The sequence below is a fragment of the Alexandromys fortis genome, unplaced genomic scaffold (genome assembly GCF_014885135.2).
Source record: "Alexandromys fortis isolate MF-2015 unplaced genomic scaffold, M_Fortis_MF-2015_v1.1 scaffold_30, whole genome shotgun sequence".
Classification (NCBI taxonomy): domain Eukaryota; kingdom Metazoa; phylum Chordata; class Mammalia; order Rodentia; family Cricetidae; genus Alexandromys; species Alexandromys fortis.
The window spans coordinates 11,664,527-11,683,446 of record NW_026067922.1 but is presented as its reverse complement, the minus strand read 5'-3'; the positions used below and the strand labels follow the sequence as shown (position 1 = coordinate 11,683,446).

Genomic DNA, 18,920 nt, shown 5'->3' with positions numbered 1-18,920 from the left:
ACGAGGAGATGTATGAAGGACGTGGAGATGTATGAAGGACGAGGAGATGTATGAAGGACGAGGAGATGTATGAAGGGGGAGATGTATGAAGGACGAGGAGATGTATGAAGGACGTGGAGATGTATGAAGGATGTGGAGATGTATGAAGGACGAGGAGATGTATGAAAGATGTGGAGATGTATGAAGGACGTGGAGATGTATGAAGGATGAGGAGATGTATGAAGGACGAGGAGATGTATGAAGGACGTGGAGATGTATGAAGGATGTGGAGATGTATGAAGGACGAGGAGATGTATGAAAGATGTGGAGATGTATGAAGGACGTGGAGATGTATGAAGGATGAGGAGATGTATGAAGGACGAGGAGATGTATGAAGGACGAGGAGATGTATGAAGGACGTGGAGATGTAGGAAGAGTGTGCAGATGTATGAAGGATGTACAGACGTATGAAGGGTGTGCAGATGTATGAAGGGTGTGCAGATGTAAGAAGGATGTACAGATGTATGAAGGGTGTGCAGATGTAAGAAGGGTGTGCAGATGTATGAAGGGTGTGCAGATGTATGAAGGATGTACAGACGTGTGAAGGGTGTGCAGATGTATGAAGGGTGTGCAGACGTAAGAAGGATGTACAGATGTATGAAGGGTGTGCAGATGTATGAAGGATGTGAGATATATTTCTACAGAACTGAAAGGTAGTTGGAGGAGATGAACTAAGAATTAAACAAGAGGCTGGAAACAGCTCTGAGCTGTCAAGCCTGAGTGGGCAGACCACTGGGAAGGACGAGTTTAAAGCCATCATTATTAGGGCTTCAGGATAAATGGTGTGGACCAGCACAAAGGGCAAGAAATATGTTCATTAAAGACTGAGTATGGCACAGGTATCAACCACATTCCGAACGATACCATTAGGTATCTTGGGAGCAATAACTCATAAAAGGACACAGGAGATAGGAGGGGACACCAGGTAAATTTTAGAGTCACCTGTAAATATGGAAAAGGTGGTAGTGGTGATTTACCAATATTTCAGGTCAATAGCTATGTGCCCAACTTTAGGTTAAGAAAAAGGGAAAAAATTAATACCTTGCTGTATTTACTAGTTATTATATTTAAAATAACAGACTGGCAGGGCGGTGGTACACGCCTTTAATCCCAGCATTCAGGAGGCAGAGGCAGGCGGATGTTGCGGGAGGTCCTTCCGCTCCTCCAACCAATAGCTGCTGAGATACCAGCCCATTGGGGCTTGGTCTCTCTCCCTTTAAAAAAGGGGCTACTTTCCTCCGCCTAGCTCTCTTCACTTCCTGCTCCTCAGGCTACTAGACTCCCTTCCTGGTTGCGCAGAGGGCTGTTGTCTGGGACGATGATCTGTAAGTTTTTTCCTCTTTAAATAAATACCAACCTATTAATCATAATTCCAAACTGGCGTGTCATTGTTTGTGACTTATGCCTTCAGGCGGATCTTTGTGAGTTTGAGGCCAGCCTGGTCTACAAGAGCTAGTGCCAGGACAGGCTCCAAAGCTACAGAGAAACCCTGTCTCAAAAAACTAAAAAAAAATAAAATAAAATAACAGACTGTTAAATAATACATGTTGCTAAATAATGCTGGTATTTTAAAGATTTTCCCCCTTAATTTACAACAAATAAATTATTCTGCCGAAAGACAAATATACTTTAGATGAATGATTATAAAATAAAAACTCCTTTGCCCAGCTGTTTTCCCTTGGTTATTTTTGGTTGTCTAAATGCTTGTTTTCACATCTGACTTAAAAGAAAAAAAAAAGAATACGACAGAAACGTGTGCTTACACATCTCACACAGGCACACACACACATACACACACACACTCACTCACTCACACTCAACACTTGCGTTAGTATTTGGTGGAATCCATATGAAAGTGGTGTTCAGTTCAGAGAATCACATTTGTGGATCTGAGCAGACATTTGCTATTACCTTGTCCCAATATAGAAACATACTTAGAACACTGGCTCTTTAGCCCCACCTCTAGCCCAGAGAAGAGGGGCGGGGTCTAGTGAGAGAGGGAAGAGTGTGGGAACAGGAGAGGAAATGAGGAAGCATGCCAGGTGGAGGTGCTCTCCCAGCCTGCAGGTGACACCAGGGCCTCCCTGTCCTTCCCTTCCAGCAGCAGCAACAGAGCTGCTGATGTGGGTCTCTACCAAACACCTCAGCTTGTCCCCACCTCTGTATTTTCCTGCAGCTCCCTAGTTCCCCACCCCAACTATGAACAAATAACAAAGACCATGGCAGAAAATAACAATTCCTCCCTCCCCCACCTAGAGAATTTCCCCAACACTAAAGACCTAGGTTTCTAGGCTGAGTGGCTCAGCAAGCAGTCAGCAATATGTCTGGGCCAGACTACAAGCTGGAAGTGCATCCAGTGAGGCACGTTGGCCATGAGCGCATTGCTAGGATATGGCCCCTCCTGTCTCAGGGGTAACCCCTCTAGGCAATGGCTGGGAGAGCACAGGCCAACGAGTGGGAGGCTGCTGAAGAACCTGCATTTTATATTTACGCTCATGACTCCTTACTGGGTACTCATCTGGAGACCGGGAAGCATTTACGTGGAAATTGCATTCCTTCAGAAACCCAGGGTTCTTCCAATTCTTTGTCCAGCATAGAGGAGGACATCAAACAGCACAGGGACTCCAAGATTTGAAGGTCACAAGCCCAAAAGTCTTAGAAGCAAGTGTTTCAGGAACGCACAGACTCATCTGATCCACAAAGACTCTTGCCACAAGGTCCAGACTTGTGCTACACAGAATGATTCCTAACTCCTGGGGAAATCAAAGTCATGCGAAGTGACTCGGCTACAAACAGCACTTATTCAACACTGTGAATGCCCAATTCTGACTTAACCAAAGTTACTGCCAGCTTCAGTGGGAAGGAAAAAGTCAAGAGCCAGCATGAAAGGCAACAGCAGGAGAATTTTGTACCAAAATAATGAGCTACAAAGGCGGAAGTATTTCTGTGGGAGCCCCAGAGACGCACAAACAAGGCAGGAGGAGAAGACGAGGTCTGATGGACAACCCTCCCACAGGCCCTACAGCAACATCTTAGCTTTAAGTGTTCATATTACTGTAATTTAAGAGAAACACAAACATTGTAGTTGACAACTAAATAAACTTTAAGTGATAAAATTCTAATGTTAAAACTATCTGATATAACCCAGTTTGCACATAATTATATTTTGTCCCAAGAGCAATGAATTATCACTTTAATATAAAGCCTTAAGGGTGCTTACTGAGTCCTGAGGCTAAGACACCCCTCCTGTGGTGTTCTAGCCCCGCACACAGCCTCTCTCAAGCACAGAACCCAGGAACAACGCACTCACACAGACTGCAGCCGCAGAGGGAAGTTGGTATGTAGAAGATGATGCTGTGGGAAAAATGGCCCTACTCACTTGGACCCTTAAAAGTCAAACGGGCACGGGCCTATACGTCTCAAAGCTGCCTGCGCATTTGGGGAGCTCAATGTGTGTTTGTTGAAAGGGAATCATAATTACACCAGCAAGTTCTAAGTTCCAGCAGCATCCAGCTCATACTTGCTGACACTACACAGTAGGTCGCTTCCTGCTCAGCATCGACTGACTATAGGGTAAACAGCTTACTAGACCTGATTACATTATCAGTGGGAGCAGGAACTGGGAGCAGCCAGGACAGAGGTCACTTTCTGTCAGGAGGCAGCGGTGCTCTGAAGGCGCTGGAGAGTCCCACTCACAGGAGACTGATGGTGCTCAGTAACCTGTAACTCTTCCAAGCATTCTCTACTGATGGGGGAGGGGGACAGTGTAGGAATTCTTCTCTTTTCTCTTAATTTGTGAGCTATCTGGTTTGAATCTCAAACCATTAGATGACAAATTAAATATTTGTGTGTAAGAAAAGATTTTTTAGACTATATGTTATGTCTGCATTTCAATAATAAGACTAAACACTGATCATGGAGCCTGATTTAAGTCAATAAAAAGTAAATTTGGGCCCATTTTACTAGCAGAGCTTCCTTCCTAGCAGAATTTGGTGGTCAGTGACATAGCTTTAAAGACAGAACCAGCTATAAGGGGCCAGGAGATACAGTGCAGGTGACAGAAGAAGGTCACCTTTTCCTAAGCTTCACCCTCTCTGAATCAGCACAAATAGTACAAGCCCAATATGAGACCCGAAGATAGCGTCTGAAGAGCACAAGAGCACGCATGCTGTCCTGGCTGTGAAGCACAGGAGAGGTTTGAGCAAGAGTCAACACTGAGGGAACACAAGGAAAAGACCTATTTGGAAGTGACTTCCAGAACATCTACTCATAGGGAGCCTGCAGATTAAGTTAAACAACACTGGGCCCCCAACAACAGGATTCAAATTTCAGTGACCTCTCAAATTACTCCACTGTGGTAGCATGAAGTGTGAACTTCCACAAACTCCCACTCCTATGTGAATATGAGCCAGGCTCAAGACCAGGGGCCATCACTTGCTTCTGTCAATCCTTTCAGAGATGGGCCTCATGGTCACCAGTTTACACAGCCTGAGAAAAAGTCTAATCAACGAGCCCCAGGCACCAGCGAGACATTGTCTAAAAAACAGTGTGGACTGTGCCTGAGGAATGCACGAAGGTTCAGTGCATTAACACACACACAAAGACCCTGTCCCCACACTGTCTCCCAGGGGGATGAGCAGACTTCTACATTTTTATCATCACAGGCTCTGCTGTACACCATGATGTTTAAAACAGCAAATCTGAATTTAGTCCAAGTACCCCATAACACCATTGTGACAAAGGCAATGAGCACAAGGTATATCCCAATCTACAGTCTAAATTAGTTCTAGCAGCTTCAGTCGGGAAAGTACAATGACCACGCCACATGGCTTGTAAATGACATTGTGGAGCTGAAAAGATCATAGGCAATTGTCCTCATGCTTGGCCTACAAGATCAATGTGACACTCAGGGAGAGAACACCAGCAGAGCAGGAAGCATACATTTCCACCCTGTTACACGCATGGTCACACACACTGGTGTACATTAGGGCGGTGTACAGCTACAGCACAAAGATGTAATTTTGAGTAAGCTTAAGTCATTGTTCAGTACTGGTTGGTTATTCATGTAATGGAAATGGAAACATGAAACCATCTATGTACTTTACCTTAAAAGAGCTTCCTAAGATTTAAATAATTTACCTAAAGATGTACTAGGCCAGGAGGAAAGGCTGCTGGGAGAGGCTGAGGGAGAGAAGGCAGCAGAATGGTACAGTGTGAGTGAACTCCCACAGAACCACAGCACTGAGATGTCCCTACCTGTCCTTACATGGTACAGGTAACAGTGAAGATGAAGGGACATCTAAGTCACAACCAGTGCACAAGACAATTACTAGGAAGAGCCTGGGTTCTGAGGAAGGCAGAAAAAACCAGAGAGCACAGCGGGGCTCATGCACCTGTAGCTTACATTCAGCTGCCTGGTTGGAGAGCAGAGACAAAGAATACATAACCAGACAGGAAGCCCCAAAGCTCTGCCCACAGCCACAAGGTCAGGTTCTTTACTCCACCATCCAGGTCCTGCATGCCCTCTCGGGGGCAGGGGTGGGACAGGAGGACCCCAGAGTCTTAGAAATTTGGAATAAGAGGCACACCTCCCCACCTTGGCACAACATTAAGGCTGTGCTTACTTTTATGATTTTTCTGGCTGGTCCCTGTCTACTATCACCCCAGAAAAGGCAGGCAGGTAGCAGCACATGACCTCCCATAATGCCAAGTCAAAAACAAAAAGCACTTCTGTCTAGAATTAAAAAACTCTTGACCCAGAAAATCCTACAAAACCATGTAGATCGTGAGGTTCAAATCTGCATGCTCATTTTAGAGCCCCTGCAAAACTGCCCAGGCCATCATGGGGTGCACATCCGAAATATGTCACCTTAAAGAAGTCACGTGTACCTGCTCCCCAACATGATAGCAGAGCAGTGAGGGGCGCGCCGGCCACAATGTGCATGGACACAGGGTTGGTGCTCCCAAGAGTGCTGGGTTCAGAGAGCGATGCTGACACAGCACTTCTGCTGGGGTGTCCATCACTGCCCACACACCCCCCCCCCCACTGAGGGCCCTGAGACAACAACAAAACCCCAGTCAGAATAGAAACAAGCAACAGCTATTTAGAAACAAAAGATTAAGTAAATAAGAACACAGAATATGTAGCCATTTAAAATATAGAGAACTTTCAACAATGTGGGAAACTAGCATTGCTATCTTCTAGAACCAGGGTAAGATTTCAGCATTCATGGTACTCCTGATAAGAAGGCATGCAACTTTAAAAGGACTGAGGAAATCTGCCCAATACTAAGGTTTTTCCTGTACGAAGATCACAGGGTTCAGCTTTCAACTTGACATCCGCCACCCCCATTTTCCAAACTTTCCACGCTAAGCACATTTTCTCTCAAAAGCAAGGGTAGGGGAACCCCAACAATAAAATGATATACATTATTACCCATTAAATACAAAGCAACTTACTCATGCTTTCTCTGCCTTAGGACATCTTACCTTTACTTTCTTTTTCAGTGTAGACTTCTGTTTCTCCTCCTCCTCTTCAATTAATTTAAGCGCCAGTTCTTTATTAACTTTGGGCAGTTTCTGGTAAAGAGGGAACAGACGCACTGAGATAAACACATGCAACACTAAACACTAGCAGTTCTGTGAGTGTGTGAGCTAACAATGGATGGTGCACTCTTGTTTCTTACTTTATCATCCCACAGTAGGAAAGAATGACAGAAGGAATAGCAGCAGGTGGGCCAAATGGTACAGAACCGTGAGCGGCCTGCTACTGGGAGCGTGCTTTCTCCAGCTCATTGGGAAGCTAGCCATGGAGTCTGGATCCCTTGGAATTGCAGACACCTGCCTTGCCCTCTGTCACAGTTGTGGGAACCTCTGAAAAGTTCACTGCATTGCTCCTTGCTCCCTAAAGGTTGAATTCTCTTTTTTTGTTTTTGTTTTGTTTTTTCGAGATAGGGTTTTTCTGTAGCTTTGAAGCCTATCCTGGAACTAGCTCTTGTAGACCAGGCTGGCCTCAAACTCATAGAGCCTGCCTCTGCCTCCCAAGTGCTGTAAAGGTTGAATTCTTAATGAAAATTCTAGATGGGAGCTTGAGGACTCTCAGATAAGCGATGAGCTACCCACTGTCCTCTTCCACATCATGTTCCATTTAATGTACTAAGTAAAATACAACTCTGGCAGGTACATGCCTCCTTTGCTAAAACACACACACACTCGTAATCTCTCTCTGCTATTATAAATTCTGAACAACTGTGGATAATAGAACAAATATTTTGTTACTGAGAGTGAGTGTATGAATATTTTAAACCAATGTTCAGTTGTAAGTATTTTATCGCTCAGTGATTTGAGTCAATGGACAGGATGCCAAAGAGCCAGGAAAGCAGGAACAGGCAGACTGGAAGCTCCTCCCTGTCTGCACATGGTCTGGCTGGAAGTACCCAATAGCAGTTCTTTGCCATGAGAACAACAGGTAGCCCCAGCAGCAGAGGTAGAAATTACCCTGTAGCCCTTTCTTAGGAGTCTGGGTCCTCCTCACTAGACCACATCTTTCTTAATGCCTGGACCTAAAGTGGTGGGTGCTTCCTGCAGTTAGCACCTCTCTTACCCCGACCTCAGTGTTTCTGCCTTTCTGGGGCTCTAATGTCTGGTGGACAAAGCAGCATCAATACAATAGATGCTGCTGGTTTCCTGACTCTGTATTGGACATGCCAGGATGCAGAGAACCTGAGAACCAAGCAGGTGTTCTTAGTGCATCGAGAACAGTTGGTGTAGATCACTGCCCAGTGTCTTAGCCTTTGGTTAAGATCATGTACATGTTATTCCCCAAACACTTGACCACCTTCCCACATAACAAAGTACACCAAGAAAGCAAAAGATGTGAACTAAAAGATGGAGAACCATAGACATGATGGCAGACTTCTTAACGATTTTCCTCTGGCAAGCTCAATGCTGAGCAGAATTTTTACCTTTAATTGGACTCTCTGTGCGCGTGTTTCTTCTATCTTCTGCCGAATTTTATCTTTCCTATATTCTTCATAAGCAAATGGATTTACCATCAATTTTACCTTTTCAGAACAAAAGAATGAAATTAAAGAGAATTAGTAGAGTAGCATTTATGTCCCACGACTACTGTACCAAAGAAAGTGGATCCCTCACAGAGCAGAAATATGCTTTATGAAGGCTTAAATAAGGCAGAAGCAGCTATAGATGGTTTAGTATCACCTGAAATACCTAGAGCCCATATTTACCTTGTGGTAGAGTCTGATATCCATGAAAAATCCATGCATATAAGCCCGGAGGAAAGGGGATCCGATGAGATGTGTGAGCCCTGCAAGTTCACCAGAAGAGGGAAGAACTTTATGAAGTTGTCAGTAAAATTAAGTTTTTCTTCCTTTCTTTATAACCTTTCTTTTTATTTTATGTGTATAGGTGCAAAAACCATTTATTTTATGTGTATGGATGGGTGTATGTTTGTGCACCATGTGGATGCAGTACCCACAGAGACCAGAGGTGGGTGTTGGATCCCCTGAGACTGGAGTTACAGAAAGTTGTGAGCAGTCATGTGGGTGCTGAGACTTGAACCTGGAAGAGCAGTCAGTGTGCTCTTAACTACTGAGTCATTAAACCTTAAGTTTTCCTTAAACACAATTTAATTATAATACAGTTTCCATTTGGAGTAAAATATTTAAGGACTAAAACTGTATTAAATAACTGTACTAATGCCATTCTCATTGTCTTAAATGTCTTAAGTGTAAAACTAATGGGAAAGGCTTGATGAACTACGACTATGGTAAAGAAAGTTCCTTATAATAGTGCTTCTTGGGTTTTGAAATAATTTGTTCATTTATTTACTGAAACAGGGTCTCTCTATGTAGCACTGGCTATACCGTAACTCTCTAAGTAGACCTGAATGGCCTGCCTCTTCCTCCTGAGTTCTAGGACTAGAGGCAGGTGCCACCTGCAGGGCTAAATCAGCTTGATTTTAAAGCAGTATGTTGGGAATCTACAGCAGGCTGCCACATATATATACACATACACATACTGTTAAGTAGGAACAGGGAAGCAGACCTGAAGCAGTATTGTCAACATTTCCAGAAACAAAGGGCACTGTCAAGGCCTGGTCTTCCCAAACACAAACAGCTGACAAACTTAACTCACATACACACATATGTATGACATTAAGACCCATGTTACTGGGCTGGGAGTATACGTCTGGAGGAACATGTGTCTAGCATGCACAAGACTCTGAGTTCAATCACAAACATCTCTAGCACCACTAGGCATGGACTACAGAGTACAGGACTACAATACAATCTCAGCACTGGGGAGACAACCACAGGAAGGGGAAGGCTTTGAGGCCAGTCGAGGCTACAGATAGACTCTGTTCAAAAGTCTACATTATTTACACAAAGTTTCAGCATAGACTAAGGAGTTCACTATCAGTTGGTGTTCGGGAACCTTCTCTTGCGTAGATTATACTTAGGATAGGAATAGAGAGAGGATCAGGTAAAGCAATTGCCATGCAAACTTGATGACCCGAGTTCGATCCCTGGAACCCACATAAAGGTAGGACAAAACCAACTCTATACAGCTGTCCTCTGTCCTCAACATGCATGCTACAGAAACACACCATGTGTGAATGCAAAAGTGTAGTAATAAAACAATAAGAATTTTAGAACAGGAACACATTAAGGAAACACATAGAAACTCTGCTATGTCAAAGAAATTAGTTCTGTTCAAAACATCTTTAGTTTTGTTTATATGTATCTGTACATGTGTTGAGCGCAGGTGCTTGTATAATCCAAAAGAGGATGTTGGATCCTCTGGAGCTTGAGTGACATGTGGGTATAAGCTGCCTGATGTGAGTATGGGAACCCAACTCAGGTCCTCTGCAAGAGCAGTATGTGTTCATAACTGCTGAGCCATTTCTTCATTCCCTAGAAATTATTTATGTACTGTAGAGAGCTGTGTGGAGCTGCACCTGACTCCTATTATGGCTAAGGCCTGATCACGCAATGATTGTCAGCTGCTTGCATATGGGTGGACCTATGGGCAGTGCCCACCTGGCAATCCGGGGTTGGCGGCCTGTGCCTTTTTAAGGGCTGGGAGAGGTTTGCCCGGGGAGAGAGGGGGAGAGAGAGAGGGGGGGGGGAAGAGAACAAGGTCCTGAATAAACTGCCTAGCAAGAAGAGCTCCGGTGTTGCGTCTTCCTTGCTGGTCAAGGTGGGTGTGACAAGGTACAAATTCTAGTTGTGTGTATGTGTGTGTGTGTGAGAGAGAGAGACAGAGAGAACACACAAAAAACAAAACCATGGATGTTATGACATGGTTTATCTTCAAAAGAAACCATGTGTGATGCATGAAATACAGCTTGGTAGACCATCAAGTGACTTCCTTTCTTTTCTGTTTTGGTGGTGCTGAAGACTGAACCAAGAGGGGCCCTGTGCATGCTAGGCAAGCTCTGTACTGCTGAGATACAACTCTAGGCAGCTTTTTATTTTTATTCTGAGATAAGGTCTCACTGAGTATCCCTTGCAGGGTTGGAACTTGAAATCTTCCTGCTCCCGTCTCTCCAGGGAGACTACAGGTATTTGCTATCACTATTGTTCTAAACAACACGTGACTCTGACTTCCATAATTCGACCTGAAAATCAGACTGGGAAAAACCATGTAGCAGTTTAAAGTAGTATGCATTTTGGAACAACAACAATGACAAAAGGCAAAATTAAATAGGGTGCTCTTTTATTGTAACTATAAGAGTTAATCAGAAAAGACTTCCTAGAGGTCAATATATTAATGAAATTATAAGGATGGATTTTTGCATTAGAGCCTTAAAAGAGATCCGTAATGACATGTAAAAACACACAACTTATGTATTTACCTCAGAGTATGCGGTCCGATTAATTACCCAAGTATAGATATATTTGCTAATGATGTCGTGTGGAAGACCTTTGGGGAATTAGGAATCTTGCTCTTTAGCAACTGATCTTACTATGGCTCTACCCAGTGAATGTGCCCAGTCAGACTGCAAAATCTAAACTTATCTTGATCCAAAATAGATCTCTTTGCAAACTGATTAAGTAAGCTGGTCACTATAGTCACGGAAAGCTTTGAGTTCCTAATTTAAAAATCTAGGCTCAAAAGCCTAAAACATTGGAGTGTCAAGTCAGTGCTCAGAAAGTTCTGACCTCTGGAGCACTTCAGATTTCGGTTGGAATGTTCAGTCTGCATGAAGAGTCTTTTCTATTGGAAGGCTTGAACCCTAAGCCTTGGATTAGGTTCTTCACGAATAGATTTAAAAGAGACCCAAGAACCACCTGGGTACAGTCTGCGAGACCTCAGAGTTACTGTGCTTCCATTTATCACATTCTCGAGGCCACGCTCCGCTCACGGAGACCTGGGGAGCACCCACTCTTTGGACAGGTCATCAGTGACAGCACAGGGAGTGTCGGCCAGCTGGACTTCCCTAAGCCTTTTTCTGAGCAGAGATTATAAATTTGATCATTTAGAACATTTTTGATATCTAATTTGGCAGAAATGGGACATTTGGAAAATCAGATAAAAATGGCTCAATCAATTCTAATGTTTAAAACTCCTAAAAGTGGAAACAAGACAATTTCAAAAATAATTTTTAGCACATTTTACCTAAATTTTCAAGGTCTTTCTTGGTGACGAATTTGTAGTCATCATACACTGTGCTCTCTGGATTCTCTTCTAACTCTTCTGTCAAGTTGTCCAGGAATGAACACCACCTGGGCGCAGGACCCAGAACCTGGGGGAGTTATTGAAGGTCACTGTCAACCACGACACCTTAGAGCCAGGGTTCTTTAATCATAGCTGTGTTTGTTTCCTTCAGAATAAAGAGAGCTACAACATATGTAAACATGGCAGAGAATATAGTGGGGAAAGAGTAAACAAAGTAGGAGGATTTAGGCTGGAAAGATTACACTGTTACATTAAACTATAAAAATACAGACAAGCAATTCAGATAGTTTCTTCCTTTACCCATCATGTGACTCACTGAAGAGTGATAGACCTCTATAACACAGATTTAGCACCAGGATTTTACAAAAACTTGTCGACCACAACAAACAAAAGTCTAAAGTAAGCATTACCCACTTTCAAGATTTTTCACTACTTGATAATTCTATCCTAATTTTATGTGGCCTATTTAAATATCATTAAAGTACTTAGCCAATCTCAGTTTGATCCTCAGAACCCATGATCAAAAACAAACCCCAAAACTCAGGCACGTAGCACGTGCTTGCAAGCCCTGCACTGGGGAAATGGAGAAAGACAGACCCCTGGGGCTCACTAGTGAAGCCTAATAGTCAAAAAAAAAAAAAAAAAAAAAAATGGCGCTTGAAGATTTATATCTGAGATTGACCTCTGACCTTTACACATATGCACACACGTGGGTATTAAACCCTCCCCACACATAAACACATACAAAATTGAATTCTAGACTATACCAATAGCAATGTATTATATTTTCAACAACGGGTGAGAGTGTAAGAGATTTTAAATGTTCTCATTAAAAAAACAAGCACAGTCCTAGCCAGTCTAAAATAAACCTTAGTACACCAAAAATACTGTATATAGTTAGTACCTACACTTTTATTTTCATACCCAGACTCCATCAGGCCTGACCTAAAGTAAATAACCATTAGGCGGCCCAGGGAAAGGCTAGGAGCCCAGGCAGAGCTTACGGCAAGCTAATACAACATGATCCCACTCCTCCCTACAACACTGTGATTGCTGGATAGTGTTTTAGTGTTGACAGTATCTCTCCCTGCACCAGGCCACACCCTTTGAGATCAGTGCTTAGTTCATGAGAAATGTGCTCATTCCCTGGGGATACTACAGACAAGTGAACCCAGAACCCAGGGTCAGCACCGTGAACTTCCCTGACACCTATTTACTTCAGCAGTAATTATACAGGGGAGAAACCAGAACCATAATGGAAGCTATGAAATCAGGTTTTAACTTTTTGGGATGGTAGGAGGAAGAGGCAAAACAAAGGAGAACAGCTCTTGTTAACACGCTCTTCAATTAAAGGCGGCGCGTGGGGGGGGGGCAATATACTATCATAGAGACTATGGGGCAAAGAACATGAAAACCAAGTCTTAAGGAGCATAGAGGAACCTTACAGAGCAGTTTCCCACTACTACAAATTTATACTATTTTAAATGATAAGTGAAATAGTTTGATTCCAAACACACATAAACCTTCAAGAAATGCAACACATTTTTAAAAATTCACAAAGGAGCTTGAAATCAATAGATGCCTATACTCAACATTACAACATACAGAGTGCTTCTGGGCCATGATTCCTCTGAAGTTTAAACTTTAACCCCAGAGCAAAGGTATAGTGTACACGTAAGTACACACACACCACCCTCCTCCCCTCACACACTTGTGCACACACCCTAGGCACATACAGCAATGAACAGAGTCCAAAGGCATCTGCAGGAATCTCAGCTGAAAAAAACCCAGTGACGAGTTAGCTGCTCACAGGTCCTGGCAGAGATGATAAGACCTTCTGCCCTCTCAAGCACAGGGCTCGTCCAGCAGCAGTGAACACGAAGGAGCGAAGTGTTCCCAGCAGGCCTTTCTTCTTTTGGACAGGAGAGAAGGGCTCCACTGTCGCTGTTCTATAACATAAGGTCCCGAGACCCAAACCACAGAGACGTGAGCCCCTCATTGGTTTTCTTAATGCTGAATTCTTTAGTACCTAGGCCAGTCTCCCAAGCTGCAGGTGCTTGGCAAGTATGGGACAAAGCGCGTACGGGTTGTACACATGCAGGCTTTACAATTGAAAATGTCTGGCAAAACTATTTCCAAATGGTCTCTTTTTCTTATTCAGATGAAAACATTTATGTGTCTTATAAAACTGTCAGATATAAGATCATTTTTCGGTGAACGTCAGATCTATTTGACTGTGGTGCAGAGACTCCTGGTGCCATCAGGAGACCAGTTCCAAGTCTCCTGCCTACACCAAACCATGCAGGTGCTGATGAAGCAGCCTGCTTATGCCTGTAAACTGGAAGTGTCCGCCAATATGTTTTAAATCACAGTAAAGGTCTGCTGAGCAGATGTGCTCAGTCCCCATCACTGTGAAAGTCCATCTGTAGATTATTTATGAAAGCAATACTTTAAATTGTTTTTTTGTTTTTCAAGATAGGGTTTCTCTGTGTAGCCTTGGCTGTCCTAGAATTCACCCTGTAGACCAGGCTGGTCTTGAACTCAAGAGGTTCGCGTGCTTCTGCCTCACAAGTGCTGGGATTAAAGGCATGTGCCACCATGCCCGGTGTAATATTTTATTTATTTTTTTAAATTTTGGTATAGGGTGGGGCTGGAGAGTGTTTATCGTTACTGCAGAGGAACTGGGTTGAGTTCCATCAGATGGCTCACAATGCCTGTAACTCCAGTTCCAGAGAACCTATTGCCCCCCCCCCTTCTAGACTTCTCTGGTTCCTACACAGATGTGGTACACATAAATTCATGCAGGAACACACACATACACATAAAAAAAATCCCTCATTTTAAAAGTTAATGATATAAGTGCAGTGGTGATGTACACCTTTAATCCCAGTGCTTGGGAGGCAGAGGCAGGTGGATCTCTGTGAGTTCGAGGCCAGCCTGGTCTACAAAGCAAGTTTCAGGATAGCCAGGATTACACAGAAAACCCTATCTTGAAAAACCAAAAAAGCAAACAAATAATAAGGGCTATGTAAATAATTATTATAGTATATTCCTTAGGGCAAAGTGACCCTCAAAGCCCCCAAATTAAACAAACAGATCAACCCAAATGTTATATAACAGTTTCCTCCAAGACTGAAACACTCCATTCTGAAGAGAAGCACTACAACTCAAAATCGCTCCCAGAAAGTCCCTGAAACTGCCTGGATTCACTAAGCTCCTTCCTGTCAGAGTAAACAACAAAAGCTGAGAGTCTCTCTCATACAAGGAAGCAGCAGAAAGCAGCTGAGCTGCCTGAAGAGGTTCAGCTCAAGAGAGGCACCTGGGAAGGACGCTCTCCAACCTGGTGAGCTGCTGGCGGCCTCTACAGTGCTCTGGGTTCCCAGCTTACTGAGCTGTCACCTGTGCTGGGGTAGGCTTTGATGATGCAGTTGTCTTTTGAGGAATTTCTGCTCCTGTAAATAACCCCAGTAAAACTCATGGTCCTGCAAGCCGGACTTTGGTCTGGGGTAGGTAGATGTGTGTTTTGTGTATCCCCAGGAAAAGTTTTGTCACACAGCACCATGTCTGTATATACTCAAGATGGAGACCATGTTTCTGCAGGTGACAGAACTACAGCCATAGAGTCGGACCTGACGGACCAAAGAAATGATGGGGGAGAGTCTTTTGTTTTGTGTTAATTTTATTGGTTAAATAAAGAGATTGTCTCGGCCCTTTAACAGGACAGAAAATTAGGTAGGCGGAGTAGACTGAACAGAAGGCTGGGAGAAAGAAGCCGAGTCAGGGAGTCGCCATGATTCTCCCGCTCCAGATAGACACAGGTTATATCTTTCCTGGTAAGCCAACTCGTGGTGCTACACAGAATATTAGACATGGGTTTAGATCAATATGTAAGAGCTAGCCAATAAGAGGCTGGAACTAATGGGCCAGGCAGTGTTTAAAAGAATACAGTTTCCGTGTAATTATTTCGGGTGTAAAGCTAGTGGGGTGGTGAGATGCAGCCCCACTGCTCATATTGCAACAAGGAAAGAATGGATTTCAAGCTCAGACGTCTCTTCGGGACGGTGGAAGGGATGACCAATGTCAGACCAGCTCTAAATTTAGTTTTCCACTCTTCTTTTTAAAAAAAATTATCATTACATTTATTTAATTAGTGTGCGGGGGGGGGCAAGGTGTCATATGGAGGGCAGAGGACAATCAGCAGAAAATGGCCCTTTTTATCAACATGAGTGTTCCAGGGATCAAGGTTAGGTTGTGAGGCTTAGTGACAGGCACCCTTTACTTACTGAGCCTTCTTATAGACCCTTGTCATGTCTGTGACCTTCCTTTTGATTAAATACCTGGATTTTCATGGAGCTGTATTAATCTGTCTCTCAGGAAACAGGTCTACTTATGATAAACAATCTCTACAATCAGACTTGTGGACATTACATTCTATAGGAGAAAATATTCCCACAAAAACCAAAATTAAACCTAGTGGTGACTTTATTAAGCACATGTCCCACTTCCTTTTCAGAGAAAACCTCACAGTCACCATAGGAAGAGGAGCTTACACAAGGTAACTGCATGCTTATCCAAGCCAGCACTTTTTTATAGGTCTACCATTAAGTTGCAAAAACCATGGTAGCGTCTCTGCTGTGCTTACAATGACTGCATATTAACACATCAAAGTCCCCTGCTGTCTTCCAAGGCATAACATTACATGTCAACTAATCCTTAGAGATATATTGATTTACAAAGTTTTGGTTTTACAACATGAGGAAAACTTACTTTAAAAAAAAAAAACAACCAATGGACATTATCATTCCATCAACCATGCCATGTTTTCTGAGCTAGGAGCTGCAGTTCAGTGGCAGAGTTCACTTAACACATTCTAGATGCTGAGGGATGAGATGCTTGGTGGGCAAAGGCTGCCTGACGCCTGAGTTCCATCCTTGGTACCCACATCGTGGAAAAAGTTGTCCTCTGACCTCCAGATCTGAGTAGCCACAAACATAAATATGGACAAAGTAAATAAAAATAAAAAACTATGCTGACTCCCAGCAAGGCCAAGTTGGACTACAGAATAAGTTTATCACTCCGTAGTCATATGAGTTAACTACTCAGTTATTTTAACTGTTTTCAGGATATTCTAAAAACAGACAGAAATACAAATTCTGAGATTAGAGCTACGATCACCACCAGCACTGGTGACTTTAAGGGGTAAAGTCAGACTCAGTGGGGCTTAAACTTAGGTCCAGATAGGAAGCTGCTATTCTCACTGTGAAGCCGTGCATCTTTATCGAAACAACTGGAGCCAGAATTACAGCCCAGAATTTCTGGCATCTTAAAAAATAATAATACAGTAAATATACCATAGGTTGTATGAAATCTCAGTGGATTCTGGGTTAGTGGCCCATTATTAAACCCATTGAGAATGTCTACGAAGAGTCACATATATTCATACCACTTATTTGGGACAAAATAAAGATAAAATAAAGAACCTCATCATTGTCAATCTAGGTCAAGCTTGCGCTCTAAGGAGTCAGGTCGGTTATAAAAAAGAAAGGCTTTTTTTTTTTAAATATAAAAATTACAGGTAAGAAAGAGATGAAGACACTGTACTACAATAAAAATATACATACTAAATACAGGTCCATGTAGTAAATATATACTACATTTAGTTAAGCTATAATACAAATATTATGGACTATTTTTATTCATGACAATTTTTATGCTTTACAGCATGATTCTTTAGGGAGAGAATAGATTTTTGTAAATTATGATGTTCAACTCTATGACAAACTCAGAAGAAAATTTCCTCCTACAGTTTACTCCATGTTAGTTACATGATCCACTATCCCTGTATGTGTTTTCAATTCTGACAGCTGAGGCTTAATGAGCATCACAGACTGGGTGAGCCAAAGGGAGGGGCTGCCTTTGAGCATGTAATTGTGTTTGCAGTATAATGAGCGGCCTAACTGAACATCAAGTTTACATGCATTAGCCTGAGCAACTGTGAGTCACTCAAAGGTGCACTGCTCCCCTTTTGTCCCCTGTTCCTAAGACTCAGGTTAACATCACTATGATTTAACTTCAGGGCTTAAGACTTGTTTTATTTCTTGGGAACAAGTTTAGCCTAGGCTGGCCTCAACTCATAGTGTACAAGAAGATGACTTTGAACTAATAATCATCCTACCTTTGCCCCTCAGGTGCTAGAATCACAGACCTGGACTACCTCACTATAAGGCTTACTTTGGGAAAAGAGAAAAATGATCTGTAATTTAATCTTGATTTGGTTTAGAAATGTAGTTTAGACACTGAAATTAATAAGAAAAATAAGGCCAAGTGAAACAAACAGACCCTGTAAACAGGGTGCTTTCTCCCCTTCCGATGGTCAAGGGAGAGCTAGTCTATGCAAGGCTCTGAAGTACAAATGAGCATGAGGCACCATGTCTGCATTCAAGAGCCAGAGGAGACGACATCCCTGGCAAACAGTTAAATACAAAGTTAACATCAATATAAGAACTACAAGGAGCTTTCAGTGAGTAAGGCTACTCCAACCCCAAGCCTTGTGGTGTTGGAGAATACACGTGGTCGGCAAGAGCATGCAGAGGAGGGCGGCAGTGAGAAGGGGGCAGATACAGTCCCTCGGTGCATCTGGGACACAAGGAAGTGGGTGCAGGGGCTAGTAAACACCTCTAAGGACACCAGAGGACATAACTCTGGAAGAGAACCCCGAGCTGCAGCACATGGCTATGGGGCTGTATGGAACAAAGGGGCAAGTGACTCAAGCTGTGGAGCTGAAATGACAGCTGGTCTAGATGTCAGGGCCCTTCCTAGTCCCTTGAATGCCAGAGGCCAAGCATGCACGATTGTGCTTCTACTTCAGGAAGAACCTAGGATGTAGGTATTCTCTGGAGAAAGCCAAAGGGCCCAGAAGGTCCTAGGTCTTGGTATCTGGAAACTGGTTCAAAAAGTCAAGAGGAAAACTTCCAGGGGAAAAAGACAGGTCACATGGGGCTTCCCCAGGCAGCATCCCACTGCCTCACGCTCACACAGGAACCCCAAGAACAGCCATGGATGGCCTCATGCTCACACAGGATCCCCAGGTGCAGCCACGGATGGCCTCACTCTCACATGGAATCCCCAGGTGCAGCCACGGATGGCCTCACTCGCACACAGGATCCCCAGAAACAGCC

At 43.4% G+C, this 18,920-nt stretch overlaps 1 protein-coding gene across 2 annotated transcripts in view; it reads right to left on the bottom strand.

The window, feature by feature from the left end:
* The window catches only part of Nol10 (nucleolar protein 10), a 94,579-nt gene that overhangs the window by 16,901 nt on the left and 58,758 nt on the right, over window positions 1-18,920 (bottom strand). For both annotated transcript variants that reach the window (XM_050141960.1, XM_050141962.1), the window contains 4 exons: window positions 11,683-11,809; window positions 8,286-8,365; window positions 8,004-8,102; window positions 6,529-6,618 (listed from right to left, as the gene is read on the bottom strand). In XM_050141960.1, coding sequence (XP_049997917.1) covers window positions 6,529-6,618; window positions 8,004-8,102; window positions 8,286-8,365; window positions 11,683-11,809 — 396 coding nt within the window. The remainder of the gene's footprint in view (window positions 1-6,528; window positions 6,619-8,003; window positions 8,103-8,285; window positions 8,366-11,682; window positions 11,810-18,920) is intronic.